Source organism: Muntiacus reevesi, chromosome 4 (assembly GCF_963930625.1).
Source record: "Muntiacus reevesi chromosome 4, mMunRee1.1, whole genome shotgun sequence".
Lineage (NCBI taxonomy): Eukaryota > Metazoa > Chordata > Mammalia > Artiodactyla > Cervidae > Muntiacus > Muntiacus reevesi.
In genome coordinates this window covers 89,354,542-89,370,348 of record NC_089252.1, presented here as the reverse complement: position 1 = coordinate 89,370,348, position 15,807 = coordinate 89,354,542, and the positions used below count along the sequence as shown (strand labels likewise).

The 15,807-nt window shown below is 39.0% G+C and overlaps 1 protein-coding gene across 13 annotated transcripts in view; it reads right to left on the bottom strand.

The window, feature by feature from the left end:
• FOXP1 (forkhead box P1) overlaps window positions 1–15,807 on the bottom strand; it is a 613,036-nt gene that overhangs the window by 49,256 nt on the left and 547,973 nt on the right. For all 13 annotated transcript variants that reach the window (XR_010662980.1, XM_065933291.1, XM_065933292.1 and 10 more), the window contains one exon: window positions 6,823–6,927. Coding sequence is in view for 12 of the 13 variants with exons in the window: in XM_065933291.1 (XP_065789363.1) it covers window positions 6,823–6,927 (105 nt within the window). In the remaining variant the exon portion in view is untranslated. The remainder of the gene's footprint in view (window positions 1–6,822; window positions 6,928–15,807) is intronic.

Genomic DNA, 15,807 nt, shown 5'->3' with positions numbered 1-15,807 from the left:
TTTTCTAAAAGGTTTTTAACTACTTTTATTGAAAGGAAAATCGCTGTCTCAGACTTTTGTGACACTACTGCTAATAATAAATTTTACCATTTAGACATGGCCGTAATATGGTAGACACTGTCAATAAAAGTGTGCGGTGAAGACAATCCCTATCTTTTCAGGGATGCTTTATAACTGCACGCCGGAAGTGATCACGTGAAACACTGGGCTAACTGATGGCACTTCTGTAAGACCACCCAGCGTGGCCTCTAGGGTGACACGTTGTGCTGGGTACACAGGCACAGTGATGAGCAGAACTGAGTAGACAGTCAGAAAATTCGCAAATGCTTTCAAAGCCTATGAGGAAAAATTAAATTTCATTTGCATTTCTGACTAAAATCTGTTTGCTGACAGAAAAAAAAGATGCATTCCGATGTTACTTGCTTTTTTCTGAGCAGAGAGGTGGCACTGGGCCTGTTGTCTTTGGCAAACTTGTCTCAACTTTTCTATTGAACATTCTATAGATCACTAGAGGGCACTGTGGTATTTAGGCCATTCTGACCTCTGAGTGCTTGGAAAGGTCTTGAACTCCTGAACAATGTCCAAAGGTGAAAGGAGAGACTTTAAGGGGGGAAAAAAATGTTTCTTGGTACCACCTGGTATTTCTTCTTCTCAAGCCAATCTCAAAAAGGCCTAAGTGGGCAAGTCAATCCAAAAACATATTAAGCTCATTGTGGAAAACTCCAAGACTTGTCGCCTGGGAACTGATGGGGGAAAATTTCCTCCCCCACCCCCCACCCCCGTTAGGGAGATTGAAATGCAGAGGCGAGAATGGAATTTGCATATGCCCACCTTCTAGAAGGCGAGTCCCCCACGTGCTCTCCTGTACTCACCACAGGTAATTTCAGTGCAGAACGTTCAGGCGTGCAAACCCAGAGCCACGAATGGGTTTCGAACAATTTATGATATCCGGCCTCCTTCGACATGTATTAGCATATACCTGGTTTCTTTAACATACACTTTGTTTTTCCAAAACCACAAACATCAGTGCTGGAATTTCATGTGGAAGCGCTTAAGGGGCTGAAAGTTAACACCTTTGTGATCCTTGCAGCCTCGCGGTGGCTGCGGAAACAAAAGCCTCTTTGTCGAGGCTTTCTTGAAATGTTTTCTTAACATGTTCCAAGTAGTTTTAGGCCGGGAACTAAAGTAAACAAGATGTTACCATGATAAAAACACTTGTGAAAACATTTCAGAGCAGCACTTAGGAGTTTCTTGCACATAAAACTCTTCACAGTTTTCAGAAGTGAAATTCACAGGAAAAAAAAAATTTTTTTTTTTTAAAGCAAATTAGTGATGAAATGTCCTCTGCTGTCTCCAGCCCTCAACCTTTTTGAAAGGGTCAAAGTTCCATTGCTGGGCATTTTCTTGCGACAGTTCCCTCCCTGTCTTCTCCAAGAGGACATACAAAATTTATTTTGGCTTTAAGAAGTAATGTACATCTGACTAACGTGTAAAGGAATTTGGGTTTTGATTGTATGGCATGGTGCTTTTCTTCATGAGCAATAACCAAAAGAAAAAAACAAAACCAAAATTTCTTTCAAATGGCTAGTAAGCAAGGGCCCAAATTATACTTTTTCCCAAACACACACAAGGGCCTGGTATTTGTGAAACTATGGATCTGTGTCTGATTTTACCCTCCAAGTCAGAAACAGGAAAATGTGGTCATGATTTAACCTTCACATGCACTCCCCACCTTGCTGAAGAATGGTATGCGCCCTTTTTCAAAGAGCAAAGAGGAGGAATTATAGATTCCTGCTTTTATTGGTGAGGACTGTGACTTCAACCTGGTTAAAAAAGAAAAAACAAAAAGCCTGATCCACGAGGGGTGTGGACAGGAGCACACTCGGAACTTCACCTATCTGGATGGTACCGGGCTTGTTTTTGTTTTTCTGTTATCGGAGGATTCCAAGCAATGCAGGGCTGGCGGGCCGCAGTGAAGTTGAGCATGGGTACCTGCTGGTATCGGCTTCCTCCAACAAACACAACCGTCACATGATAACTCACGGTGGATAGATTAAAAAAAAAAATAACACTCAAACTGCAACTTGTTTTGAGAAGAAACAGGGAAATAAATGCACACAATAGACTGGGTATCTGCTGATTCTGATAAAGCATCCCTCTGTTGGCTGGGAGGGAAAGACAACAGGATGGTTATTTGTACAGTATTTATCTTTGAAATCAAGGGCCTGTGGTATACCTCACCTTGGGAACAAACACTGCAGAATGATCACAGGAGAGAGTCAAATCTCTGGTTCTGATTTACCAGCAGTTATGATATTTTTCCCTTAGGAGGAGAAAGAAAAAAAAAAAAATGGGCCTCATTCTGAGACCTGAAACAAGCCAGGAGAGCGATGCCCAGGGAATTCAAGGATGTGGCTCAGCTGAAAACATAATGACACCAAAGAGAATACCCTAGGTCAGAGGTCAGCAAACTGGTGCAAAGAACGCAGCCACACCCGGTCCTCACACAGTCTTAGGGCTGCTTCTGTGCCCACAAGCTGAGTGCTTGTCTCGGAGACTGGGTGGCCTGCGAAAGTCTACCATATCGACTATCCGGCTCCTTTATAGGAAAAGTTGGCCAGCCCTGTCCGACGATCACCTTTGACTGTGTAGGACACTCTACTGAAATTTATGGCTAAGGATTATGTTAAAGAACAGTCTCTTCTGACATATTAAAGCTCTGCATAGTCACAACCTCTTCCCTAGGTATAAGGTCAGAAATGCTTATAAGAAAGTGAAACTGAAAGTTGCTCAGTGGTGTCTGACTCTATGCGACCCCATGCACTATACAGTCCATGGAATTCTCCAGGCCAGAATACTGGAGTGGGTAGCCTTTCCCTTCTCCAGGAGATCTTCCCAACCCTGGGATCGAACCCAGGTCTCCATCATTGCAGGTGGATTCTTTACCAGCTGAGTCACAAGGGAAGCCCAATGTTTATATAGTTTCAATTATTTCTCTTTTTAAATATACACTTAAGTAGATGAGAAAAGAAGTACTAATACTTTTTGACAGTGCCTGCTACAGACCAGACACCTAACATGATGTACCTTTTCATTCTCTCAACCCTAAGAGGCAGTTATTATTATCATTCCAAATCACACGTGCTTACACTGAGCTCAAAGAACACACTCCTAGCAACTGGCTTCACGACCCATTCTGCCTTTCTTCAAAGCTTTCTTTATGCCTATTGCTGTACACAGTAAGCATACTGTTAATAAAATGAACTGCTTCTAACCAGGCGCTATTATATAAGAGTTAAGAGCAAGTCCTATGAAGCCGCACTGCCTGGGTTTAGATCTTGACTCCACCTATTATTAGCTGTGTGACCTTGGGAAAATTATTTAACCTTGCTGTTCCTTAGTACCCTATCCGTAGCTTGAGAGTAATACTGCAATCCTACCACTATCAGGCGGCTGTATTAAATGAGTTATATATGTAAAGCACTTCAAACTATGACTGTTGAACAGGTCAGGGCTACACCAGGGGAGTGTAAAATTCAAGGATTTAGAAGATAGGTGGGGAAAAAAAAACTATGAAGCAACCTCTAAATCAAAGACAGAGCAGGGATTTCCTGGCGGTCCAGTGGTTAACACTCTGCACTCCCAAGGCAGGGAATGTGGGTTTGATCCCTGACTGGGGAGCTAAGATCCCACATGCTATGCAGCATGGTGATTAAAAAAAAGGGAGTGCAGAGCAATCGACACTGTGTTAAGTAAGAGTGCCTTGAAAATCTAAGACCTCTAGCATCAATTTTCTAAAACCATAAGAGAATACCTCTGAAGTAGGATCATGGGACAAGGTCCTGCTCGTGGGCCCAGGAAAAAGGTGCTTTCAGAGTCTACAAAATCTGGCAGTTTGAGAAGAAATGCTCCAAAATCACCTCCCGATAATAATGACACTGCTGTGATGTCATTCCAAGAGGTCATATGGCAAAGCTGGTTTCACTATAGCCAACATGACCACCCTTCAGACTGAACCAACACATGAAGGACGTGAACTCACAAGAGTTACTTACGTTTCAATACTCTAGGCCTTAAACTGTGAATTTCCAAGAGCTAAGATACTGCTGAGGAAGAATATCAAAATCCTGACTTTGTCACAGACTGTCAATCAATGGGTAAACTTGGGAAAGCACCGAGAGAACTCCAAGAAGTAGAGGCAGTTTTACTATTCAGCATTTACTCTCCATTTGCTACTTTATAAGATTCATTTTTTTTACTTTTGGGAACCAAGTCCCTCATCCCCAGCCCCCGTGTGGCCCCTGGGGAACGAACAGCATCTCGCACTCTGCAGGTCCGCATGTGACTCAAGCCTGGCTGCCTCATTATGACTGGTTCAGAGCTAGAACACTACTCACTCTGGGCCAATGACAGTCTGCAAAGAACACTTTTCTGGAACTACTGAAAAAAGAGATGCACTCTGGGATCAATCAACTTATGGCAGGTGAATCTGTCTTCTTTACTTTTACTTGGAAAGAGCCTGATAGGAAGTCAACGCAGAAGAAAACAGAGCTACGGAGCAATGAACCGATACGCCAATAACCTTGTTCAAGCATCAGGGTCCAGTCATGCTTGCCACCAGCTGTATTACCAGAACTCCTAGTTATAGGAGCCAGTCATCAACCCCCAACACCACCCTCCTTTTCTCTGGTTTAAGGCAATTTAAGTTGGATTTCTTTAACTTGGAAACATAAGTATTCCAACAAACATACATGAATAAGTAAGTACTAGGAACTAAAGAAGCAACAGTTGCAGGATTACAGTGAGCATTTCAATTTCACTGAGCAAACAATGCCATGTCATGTGCAAAACCACACAAAATAATAGAGGGACATGAATAAAAGTGAAAACTAAATAGGCGGTTTCCTATAGAAGGGCCAGACTCATTATCTTTAGAAGAAAAATGGACTTTTTTATAGGAATCAAGTCTAGGCTCTATACTGATGATCGTCAGATCTATTTCTTTAGAAATGGATGTGGTTTGAAAGTGTATTGTCTTTTCGTGGAGGTATATTTGCACCCCGCCCCCCAACTACATATATACACCTATCATCAGCTCACATAATAAACGGACCTAAGATCTGAGTGGGAAATACTTTGCCTGCTAACAAAAAAATTTTAAGTGGTCAATTGGAAAAGTGCCCTTTTCCCTCATGACTCTAAAACTGACACGTCAATAAGAATGTTGATAGTAATTTTATAGTTCTAGAAACTCTGTAAAATAAATCATATTTACAGATGTTCACTGGCCATTCTGTAGAGGAGTGAAATTAAATCAAGATATTTATCAAAATTAGCACTGGTACAGAAAGTGAAACTAGAATTGAAATGTTTCTGCCAAGATCTTTTTCTCATTATCAAAATACAATTAGGCAAGCGATTAGGAAATAAGAAACAAAGATTCTACAATAAGGGATTTAGAAGAGAACAAAGCCCAGTAGCACTAACTTGAATTATCATAATTGTAAAGAGCTGCTGCTTAATTTAAAATAAAGTATCACTGCTTTTGAGTATTAATATTTAGAAATAATTTTAACTATCTCTTTTTAAAAAAATTTTAAGTACTTAAGTTTGTAATGACCACATAATGCTCTTGAAGTAAAATATTAAACGGGAAAGCACCGAAACAGATTCACAGCCTTCCATTCATCAATTAAAAACATGATATTCACCAGAAGCGCTTGCAGGTAACGCTGTATCTTTAAGGATGGCTTTATTAAAATATTTGTACCCGGGTCCACAAAGATAGATACTGAGATTGTTCTAATAATATAAAGGTCTTGCAAAACCAGAGACCTGCATGTAAATCAGCCCACCTCTATTATGGGGCTTGAATGAGACAGAAAAGTCAGAGGCAAAGACTCCCCACTGCCTCCCCAACACCCAGTTTGCAAACCATCATGTACCTGTATATTTAGGAGTTTTATACATGCATATATTTGCTTGCTGCATGATATATAAATATAGTGAATATAATGCAGTATTATTGTCATCCATACATCAATGATTCAATGATACTATGAATATATTTATGTGATGTCAATAATGCAGGGCAGTTTCATCTCAATATTTTTAAAGGACAAGGCACTGTATCTAAGGGAAATCTTAAGATGTAGTGCAGAAGCATCTCATTTCAGCTTGGAGAGGGTTAAGACACCATCTACTCAAGGGATGCTTAATCAGTGGTATAGATTCAAATGGGATAGCCCAAGTTTCAGTCATACTTTAACTGTAGGAATTAAACTGAATCCTTTCCCCTATAACAAGAATCTGAACAAAAGCCAGCACCAATATAGAAAGGTAAGAATCAAATTGGTAGCTTTTCCTGGACGTTTGTAAAGTCATTTGTGAAGAAACAAAGAAGAGGTCCAATCACCAGGTTGTAATTGGCCAGTAATCGACACAGATTTTATAAAACTAGAGCTAGTGCCTATGTTATTAATTTAATATGGAGGGATGTGAATAAAAGCAAAGACTAAATTACTACACGTTTAACACTGGAACAATTTTTACTTAATCACTGTCATTCTGAGAAAATAAGGAAAGGATCTTACGAATAGGATCAAACTGCCCTTGGATATCAATCTTTTCCACTTAACAAGGCGACACTCAATAGATCTGTAAAACTCTTCCTATGACTATGCTAGATATGGTGATTTTGAGTCTATCTTCAAAATGGTGGTGTGAAACCCTGCATCAAAAAGGCATTCCATGAGGAAAAAGCATGAACAGTGGGAGATGACGGCTACGTCTAAGAAGAAAGTGTTATCAAATCATTCTTACTTTAGAAATGACTGGAAATCTTCACACACTGCTTCACAGCCAGGCCACTTGCATACACCGTGTCCATAGAGAGGATGGCTATGGGGATGCTCCTCGTGGGACAAACTGGAAGAAAATACAGAGGACAAGAGAATGAATCGGCTGCCCAGAACCAGCCCACCAGACGTTAAAAGGCAAGAGGAGCCAGCCCATGTCGCCAAAATGTGAAGACAAACTAACTCGTGCTTTCCTCTTCCCATGGAATTTATGAATTACTTTTGCAGCACACTACTTACAAAGCAAGAGCTAAATTTCAAAATGTGAACAGTTCAATATTAGAGATGTTACCATCACATTTGAAAAGTGCTCGACAGGCTTTTGTTAAGAGGCAGACCTCTCTACTCAGACTGCAAAGGATTTCTTAAAAGGCCAGAACTTTATACCTATGGCTGATTCTTATTGATGTTTGACAGAAAACAACAAAATTCTACAAAGCTATTATCCTTCAATTAAAAAATACATAAATTTTTTAAAAGGCTAGAACTTACCATTTAGTCTACATAGTGGAAATTATAAACTGTACTTGATTTTGAGATTCTCCCCAGAATATTATAAAATTTTTCTCTCCTGTCTACCACAGAGAGCATCCCCCAAACTGTACAGTCTTTTCAACAAGTTAATTTTACCAAGCAGAGTGCAATAAAATAATGTAGAATGAAATAATTGAGAAAGACAAATTTATCCAAGTAGATAATTAACTTAACAACAACAACAACAACAACAAAGCTAACAGGAGCAGGAAGATTCTTTCCCTACAATGACTGACACCAAGACTGAAAGAAAACTAGGCATGGACACGAAGGGGTTACTCCTCCACTGGGGCTCCAATCAATAGCTAATGATCTGGCCACACGGATGCAGGTCATAGGATGCTTTGATCCATGCCACGTGATGCTTAGAAAAGTGTATCTGCTGTACTTGCGGATGAACCATATTCTCAAATATTTTCTCCGTTAGATTTCTGCATCCAGACGTCTTTCAGACAAATTATTTTTACAGTCCTTTCCACAACTTTAGACTCCATCAAATAGAAATGTAAAACTAACATTGAGAGTTCCGTTTTGTACTAAAGCACATTCTTTCAAGGAAAGGGCTATTTTGCAACTTACTCCACTGCTTCTGCCAGACTCTGAACTTCAAGCACACTGCATTATAATTACACACACACACACACACACACGCGCGCGCGCGCACGCACGCAGTTGTATTTTATACAACTGCCAGGATGTGTATTCATATATTTTATCGATTCACATTCACAGAACAGACATACACACATGCCACTTGTCCCTGACTTACAACGTAATTAATCCACAGCGAGCATATTATAAACATTTAAACTAAGGTCATTAATACTAAGCACCCACCTTAACAAAGATCCACAGGTCTCTTTGTGGCTCTTAAATGATTCACTTGGAAATCGAACATAATTTAAAAACAATAAAAAACTATTTTGCCTGACAATAGAAAACGAATCTGAGAAACGAAACAAACAAACAAACAAAAAAAGCAAAAACTAACTTAGGAAAGCATTGAAAGGTGCTCTCATGGAAGAAAGAGTAACACGCGTGAACTACCGTAGTTACAGTGAGATTTCTAAAGCCCAGTAACAAAGTGATGGTCTCTGAGCAGGTAAAAGGGTGAAATTCCACTGGAATGAAGCAAAGCATGACTAACCTATCCATGTTCATCTTCTGAATTAAAAAATTACATAAATAAAGGATGGCACAAAACAATTTTTTAAAAAAAAAATCACTGGCAATATTTAATATCCAAGAATCCTTCTAAGTAACAAGATCCTCAGAATATCTGAGGGAAGGAAATCATTTGAAAAGAAAACTGTTCCGAACCAATATCTTACAAAGGAAAAAATGAAAAAAAGAAGCCCAACCACAATAACTCTTTTCTTTACCAATTTTGTGAAGACTAAAGTATTTTCATAATCCTAAAAGAAGTAGTGTATATTTGTTGTACAAACCTTGAAAAGAAAAAAAAATTACCCCTGAATACACACAAATATATTTTTGATAAATTAAGACATGGAGATTTGTATTATTCTTTCAAATTTAAGATAATTTTGTAAATAATGTGTCTTGTTATCGACCAATTAATCCTTAAAAGTCTTATATATTGATGCATAACAGCCTGTTATATACCATCTCAGGTCAAGTTACCTGCTAAAATCAATCTAACATTCCTCCATTTTGGACACTGAGGTTCTCTTCATATTTCTAATATTAATGAATAATGTTAGAAATAAAATTTACCAGGCCAAACATCCCAGTACAGAGCTGATTTTCACCCGAAGATACATTCAGAGAAATGGAACCACTCTCTGAAATCAGTCCTAAGTTTTAACACTGACCACAGATACTTTATTAAGTAGCTCTTGAGAAATGCTACATGCTGAGTACATTCTTAGTCATTGTGCCTACTCTGTGTGATTCTTTAGATTAGAAATGAGGAGACTCAACTAATTTAGATATAAAATTAACCTCACTAGTTACAAATTGCCAATGGTTATTCTTCTGTGCTTTGTGGGTTAAGCCAAGACAATTCTCAAAGTTATAGTGTGAAAGAAAGTAACATATCTTCACTAGAGGAATTCAGGACTAGAAATAAAATGCACATAATTTAGTAACTTTGCCACTCCCACTCCCTACCCCCCAAAACATCCCCTGTTCTTGACTGACTCATTTGTAACCTGACTCATTTGTAACCTTAGAAAACTACTCTCCTCTTAAAATGCACATTTGGTTCAACTTAATATCCTTATTTCAAAGGAAGGATAGATGACAACTCACTGAAGCCTCACAAGGGTTACCGTTCACAACTGAAGGCTAAGAGAAATGCCAACTCCTGGCGCGCACACGTATTTACAGGCTCAGCAGACCTCTTGAAAACGTGCTCTACCTTAAAACTGTATTTTTATCACAAAACCATTACATGATCTTATTTTTCAAAGTTCACTTCACACTGTGCTGGCTCCTCAACTTTGCCCCAACTTCATCCCACACCTGGCACGACCCCACCACGCTCAGCACTGCAGGTGCGCTGCGGCATCGCCTCGCTGTGTTCTTTTTCTCAAGCGTCACTCGAGTTTACAAACGTGGAAACAGGCTACACCTGCGACTGTCACGTGCTTCCATATGTGAATCCTTCGTACGTTATTGGAATACACCTGCTTCACAGTATCGCGTCAGCTTCTGCCGTCGAGCGGTGCGAATCAGCTCCGTGTACACATGTACCCGCCCCAGGTAAGCCTCGCTGCCCCGCATCCCACTGCCCCCGGTCACCACCCAGCACCCAGCCGAGCTCCCTGGGCTACAGAGCAGCTTCTCGCTAGCTATCTATTTCACACATGGTGGTGTACGGATGCCAGCGCCACTCTCTCAATTCACACACAACTGACCGAAATAAAGCCACTGGCTTTGGAAGGAAAAAGAAGAGCCCGGCAGCGGTGCGGGGGAATAGCATCTCTGGAAAGACACAAAAGAGACTGTAACACTTGTTCTCTCTGGGGCACTGGGGGAGCAGAGAAGCGAAATTTTCACTGTATCATTTTTTGTATCTTCTGAAGTTTTAAATTTTGTGCATGACAGGTATTGTTTTTCTGTGCAACTGTTCAATATATGTATAAAGACATACACAGGCCCACACAAACCCACACCGAAACATATATAGGCATGAAAAAATCAAGCGCTGTCTATGTGGGATTCACTCTCCAGACTGATGCTGGTGTAAGCGAATGTGGTACCTTGGCTGCCTGTGTGGCTAAGTCAAGCTTCTGGCCTTTTAGTCATTCTGGATGAAGCACCCTCAGACCTCACCAGCTGTACCCCTCAATGGGAGCTTTTCTGTTTCACCAGAAAAGTGGGAAAAGTTTCTATTCTTACTGCCTTTTGGGACATACCAAACTGAAAAAAAAAAAAAAAAAAAAGAGTATGATCACTCCAGTATTCTTGCCTGGAAAATCCCATGGACAGAGGAACCTGGTGGGCTGGATCGCAAGGAGTCGGATACAACTGAGCAAACACACACACACATATTTATGAATTGGAGGACCAGAGGTGGTCTTGTGGTAATCTGATCCAACACCCATATTTTCATAAGAGTAAATAAAGTTTAATAAGTGAGCACAGAAATTTTTAAACTTGAATTAACTCAGAATTTCATTTTTACGATGAAACTTGGTGGGAAAATGACCACCTCAACATGGTTAGATAAAGCCTGTGACTTAATCATTTAAATCAGCTGTTCAAAGGGGAGCTCACTGATGTGAAAAGTATATAACTTCTGAAAAGCTGCCAAGATCAGTTTTGAATAAATGCTGAATAAAGTGTTGAATAATGGATGAATAAATAGATATATTTGATTTTAAAGGGATTTAAACATGCTTGCCCCAAAATTAACCTTCAAAAGTGTAAGGTCAATTGTTTAACAAACAATATCTTATTATGAACTCCCAGGTTGAAAATTTTTAGGGGCAGGGATTGCATCTAATTCATCTCTACTTACTCTGTACCTTGCACAGACCATGGGCTCAGTTAATGTTAGATGGACTGGTGAATGAACAGACAATAATTATATTATTCTATTTAATTTCTGTGTGGACATATAGGCAATTAATATTTGCCCTTTAAAAAAAATTCTTGAAGGTTGGGACCAGAATGATGCTGACTGACTTGAAAAACCAGCATTCTGGCACTTTCTACTATTTAGCTTTATCAAATGTATAAAATACAAATAGTACACAGTCAAAAAAAGAAAAAAAAAAAAAAGAGGTGATTTAAATTTCTTCTGATAATCCTTGGTACGTAAAAATTAGATATATTTATTAACACAATAACAGTGACGACATTTCAGGTTAGAAAAAAGCAACTTGCCACGAAAAGTATAATTACACAAAAATATGCAACAATTTCTAATATTACATAATACTAAATACACTCTTTATTAGTCAGTATGATGTAATGGTGTCACTGACATTTATTTAAAACTTGTTTTGGTATTTCTTCTTATTATGTCAAAGTATACGAGCCAGAGCCTTAATTTCAACACTGTCTTTGGCCTTTGATAAGATTTTAAATAATCCTATGGTTTTTCACCAGTGATGACTCACTATTACCTTCTCAAATTCGCCACTCAACCAAAATTTGAACTAGAATCACTGCTAAAACTAAGAACAACTTCTTACTTCAATCTGTACACTTGAGTGGTCTTTCTGCTTAGTCCTGTAAGCTAATGTTCCCTGCAGTAACCAAGAGAAGAATCTTTGAAGGAGATGAAAAGCACAGACACCCCGGAGAAAAGGGAACCGGAACCGTCCTACACTGCTGGCGTGAATGTGAACTGGCACAGCCTCTATGGAGAGCGGTACGGAGGCTCCTTACAAAACTGAAAAGAGAGTTAGGATATGTCCCAGCAACCAGACTCCTGGCCATAGACCCAAGGGAAACTCTAATTCAAGCAGATACAGGTAGCCCAATGTTCACAACAGCACTATTTATTAATATAAGAGCAGAGACACTGCAGAAAGCTGCATAGACAGGTGAAAGGAGATGTGGTACATACATGCAATGAACACTACTCAGCCATAGACACTGAAACAATGCCATTTGCAACAACAGGGAAGGACTTAAAGGTTATCACAGTAACTGAGGTAAAGTCAGACAGAAAAAGACAAATATGTATCATTTATATGTGGAAATCTAAAAAATGACACAAATGAATTTATTTACAAAACAAAAAGACTCACAGACACAGCAAACGAACTTCTGGTTACTAAAGGGGAAAAGGAGGGGGAACGATAAATTAGGAGTTTGGGATTCACATATCTGCACTACTATCTATAAAATAATCGACAAGGACCTACCGTATAGCACAGGGAATATCTCAATATCTTGTAATAAACTACAATGGAGAATAATCTAAAATGAAAAAAGAAATGCACAGATACCTCACTGTACCTCAATGTCAATTTTCTTGTCTCCTAAAGTCAAAAGTCCAGCTTTTCTGCATGCTAACTTTCATGTTTGTATACTAACTTTCATCCTGTTTGCTTTTTCCCTTTTCCAAATTTCCAAATTGCTCTTTGGTATTTTTCTCAATTTCTGATTCATCAGCAATAAAATTCTGCATCTGTGCCCATTAGGTCTTATAACTTCTTCCCTTTGCCCTGACCATCAACAGGTCAAACAATGTGTTGTTTGACACATTAAGTTTCAGAAGACTGTTGGTCATTTTCTAATGGCTCAAATGATGGAATACATTTTTCTAAGTTTTATTGAGGTATAGTTCATATCCCTCAATGAAACTGATGCTAGGAAAGATAGAAGGCAGGAGGAGTAGGGGAAGGCAGAGGACGAGGTGGTTAAAAAGCATCACCAACTCAATGGACGTGAGTCCAAGCAAACTCTGGGAGTTGGTGAAGGACAGGGAATCCTGGTGTGCTGCAGTGCATGGGGTTGCAAAGAGTCAGACACGACTGAGCTACTGAACAACACAGTCCATATCCCAAACAACTCACTTATTTAAAGTACATAATTCAGCAAATTTCCTGGGTTCCAGTGGTTAGCATTTGGCACTTTCACTGTGAGGGGTGAAATTCCTGGCTGGGAAACTAAGATCCCTCAAGACTCGAGGTGCAGCCAAAAATAACTAACTAAAGTACATAATGCAATGGCATATATAAAGTATATAATGCAATATTCACAGAGCTGGCTGTCAAAGTATTACCAGAATGTAATTTTAGAACATTTTATATCACACCAAAAAGAAACACTGTAACCGTTAATAGTCACTGCCCTAGTCCCTGTCAATCACTAATCAACTCTCTGTTTCTAGAGATTTGCCTATTCTGAACATTTCCTATAAACTGATTCATGTAACAAGTGATCTGGTATATCTGGCTTCTTTCACTCATCTTGGTGTTTTGAAGGGCCACACTGTAGCATGCGTCAGTGCTTCATTTCCTTTTTTATGACTGAATACTATTCCCCTGTATGTACAGGACACATCTTGTTTATCCATTCATCTGCTGATTAACCTTTGGGATGGTCTCACGTTGTGGCTATGGTGGTGACAGTGGTGATATTTTAATTCACATTCATGCACCTGTTTGAGGCTATGTTTTCAATAACCTGGGTGTGTATTTAGCAGTAGAACGGCTGTCATGTGCTAATTCTATGGTTAACATTTTGAGGAACTGCCCGACTATTTTCCAAAGCAGCTGCCCTATGTTGTATTCTCACCAGCATTGTTTGAGGGTTCCAATTTCTCCACATCCTTGCCAATATACTTGCCATCTGTCTTTTTCATAGCCATTCCAGAAGGTATAAACTGTTACCTTTCTGTACTTTTGATTGATGCTTGTTTAAAGATTAATGATGCTGATATACACAATATCACTGTCATAAAAAGGAATGAAACTGTGCCATTTAAGGAGGTGTGGATGGAGCTAGAGACCATCATAGAGAGTGAAATCAGAGAGAGAAAAACAAATATTACAAATTAATTCATATATGAGGATCTAGAAGAACAGTATAGATCTTATTTACAAAGCAGAAACAGAAAGACAGACACAGAAAACAAACATATGGATACAAAGGGGAAGGAGAAATGGGATGAATTTCTCTTGACTGGGATTGACATATCTGCATATTGATACTATATATAAAATAGATAACTAATGAGAACCTACTGTATACACAGTGAACTCTACTCAACATTCTGTGGTAACTTAAATGGGAAGGAAACCCAAAAAAGACGGAATATATGTAAACATATAGCTGTTCACTTTGCTATGCAGCGGAAACTGCAAAGCTATGCACTGCAAAGAGACTATACTCCAAGACAATTAAAAAAAAAAAAGGTTAAGGACTCTGATCATTTTTTCATGTGCTCGTTGATCATTTGTGTATCTTCTTTAGAGAAAGTTGGTTCAGACTCTTTGCCTATCAAAAAACACTGGCTTCTCCTTATTTTGGAGCTGCAAGTTTTTTCATGTATATATTTCTGCATGCGAGTCCATTATGAGATATATGATTTGCAAACACTGGTGCCCATTTTGTAGACTCTTTTCAGTTTATTGATGGTATGCTTTGAGGTACGAAAGTTTTACATTTTGATGAAGTCCAATCTTTTTTCTCCCCCCTTTGGTTCCTTGTTGTGCTTGTGGTATCACATTTAAGAAACCACTGACTGATTCAAAGTAATTAAGACTTATTCTATATTTTCTTCCAAGAGCTTTAGCCCTCACATTTAATCGAGTTTGAGTTAATTTTTATGTGAGGTAGGTATAGAACTTCATTCTTTTGCATGCTGTTCCAACAGTGTTTGATGAAAAGATTATTCTATCCCAAGTGAGCTGTGTTGGCACTTTTGCCAAAAACCAAATGAACATAAGTGTAAAGACTGGAGTTAGTTTTCTTTACATATATATTTTTGTTGCTTCACTTTTGCTGATTTTCTTTTTTCCAAATATATTATCTCCATTCTCAAAAGAATTTATAATCATAATTTAAAGTAATTTTGAAATTACTTTAGTACAGTTTTTGAAGTCTGACTGGAGGGGGTGGGATGGAGATAAATTTTAATAAAAATAAAACCCGAGCAACCAAAGATTTTGAGGAATAAATGCCTAGGGACAACTTTTGTTCTCCAGATTCTGTTGATCCCTCGGTGTGCTGAAAAATCATTTCAGAATGTACTTTGTGGATCTCTCCACCTAACACATGAATGGAGTGTAACTTAACCTTTTCCTGAGGGCCAGCACTATGAGGAGAGATGGGTACCAGGTGAATGAAGACTTCGTTCCTCATCACAGAAGCGCTAAAAATTAGGGAACCTTGGAAGTCATTTAACTGTCCCGCCTTGCAACTCCTCATGTCACAACCACACGGAATCACAAGTGATGACCTATATTGCTTCTCTTGGGGGGAAGGC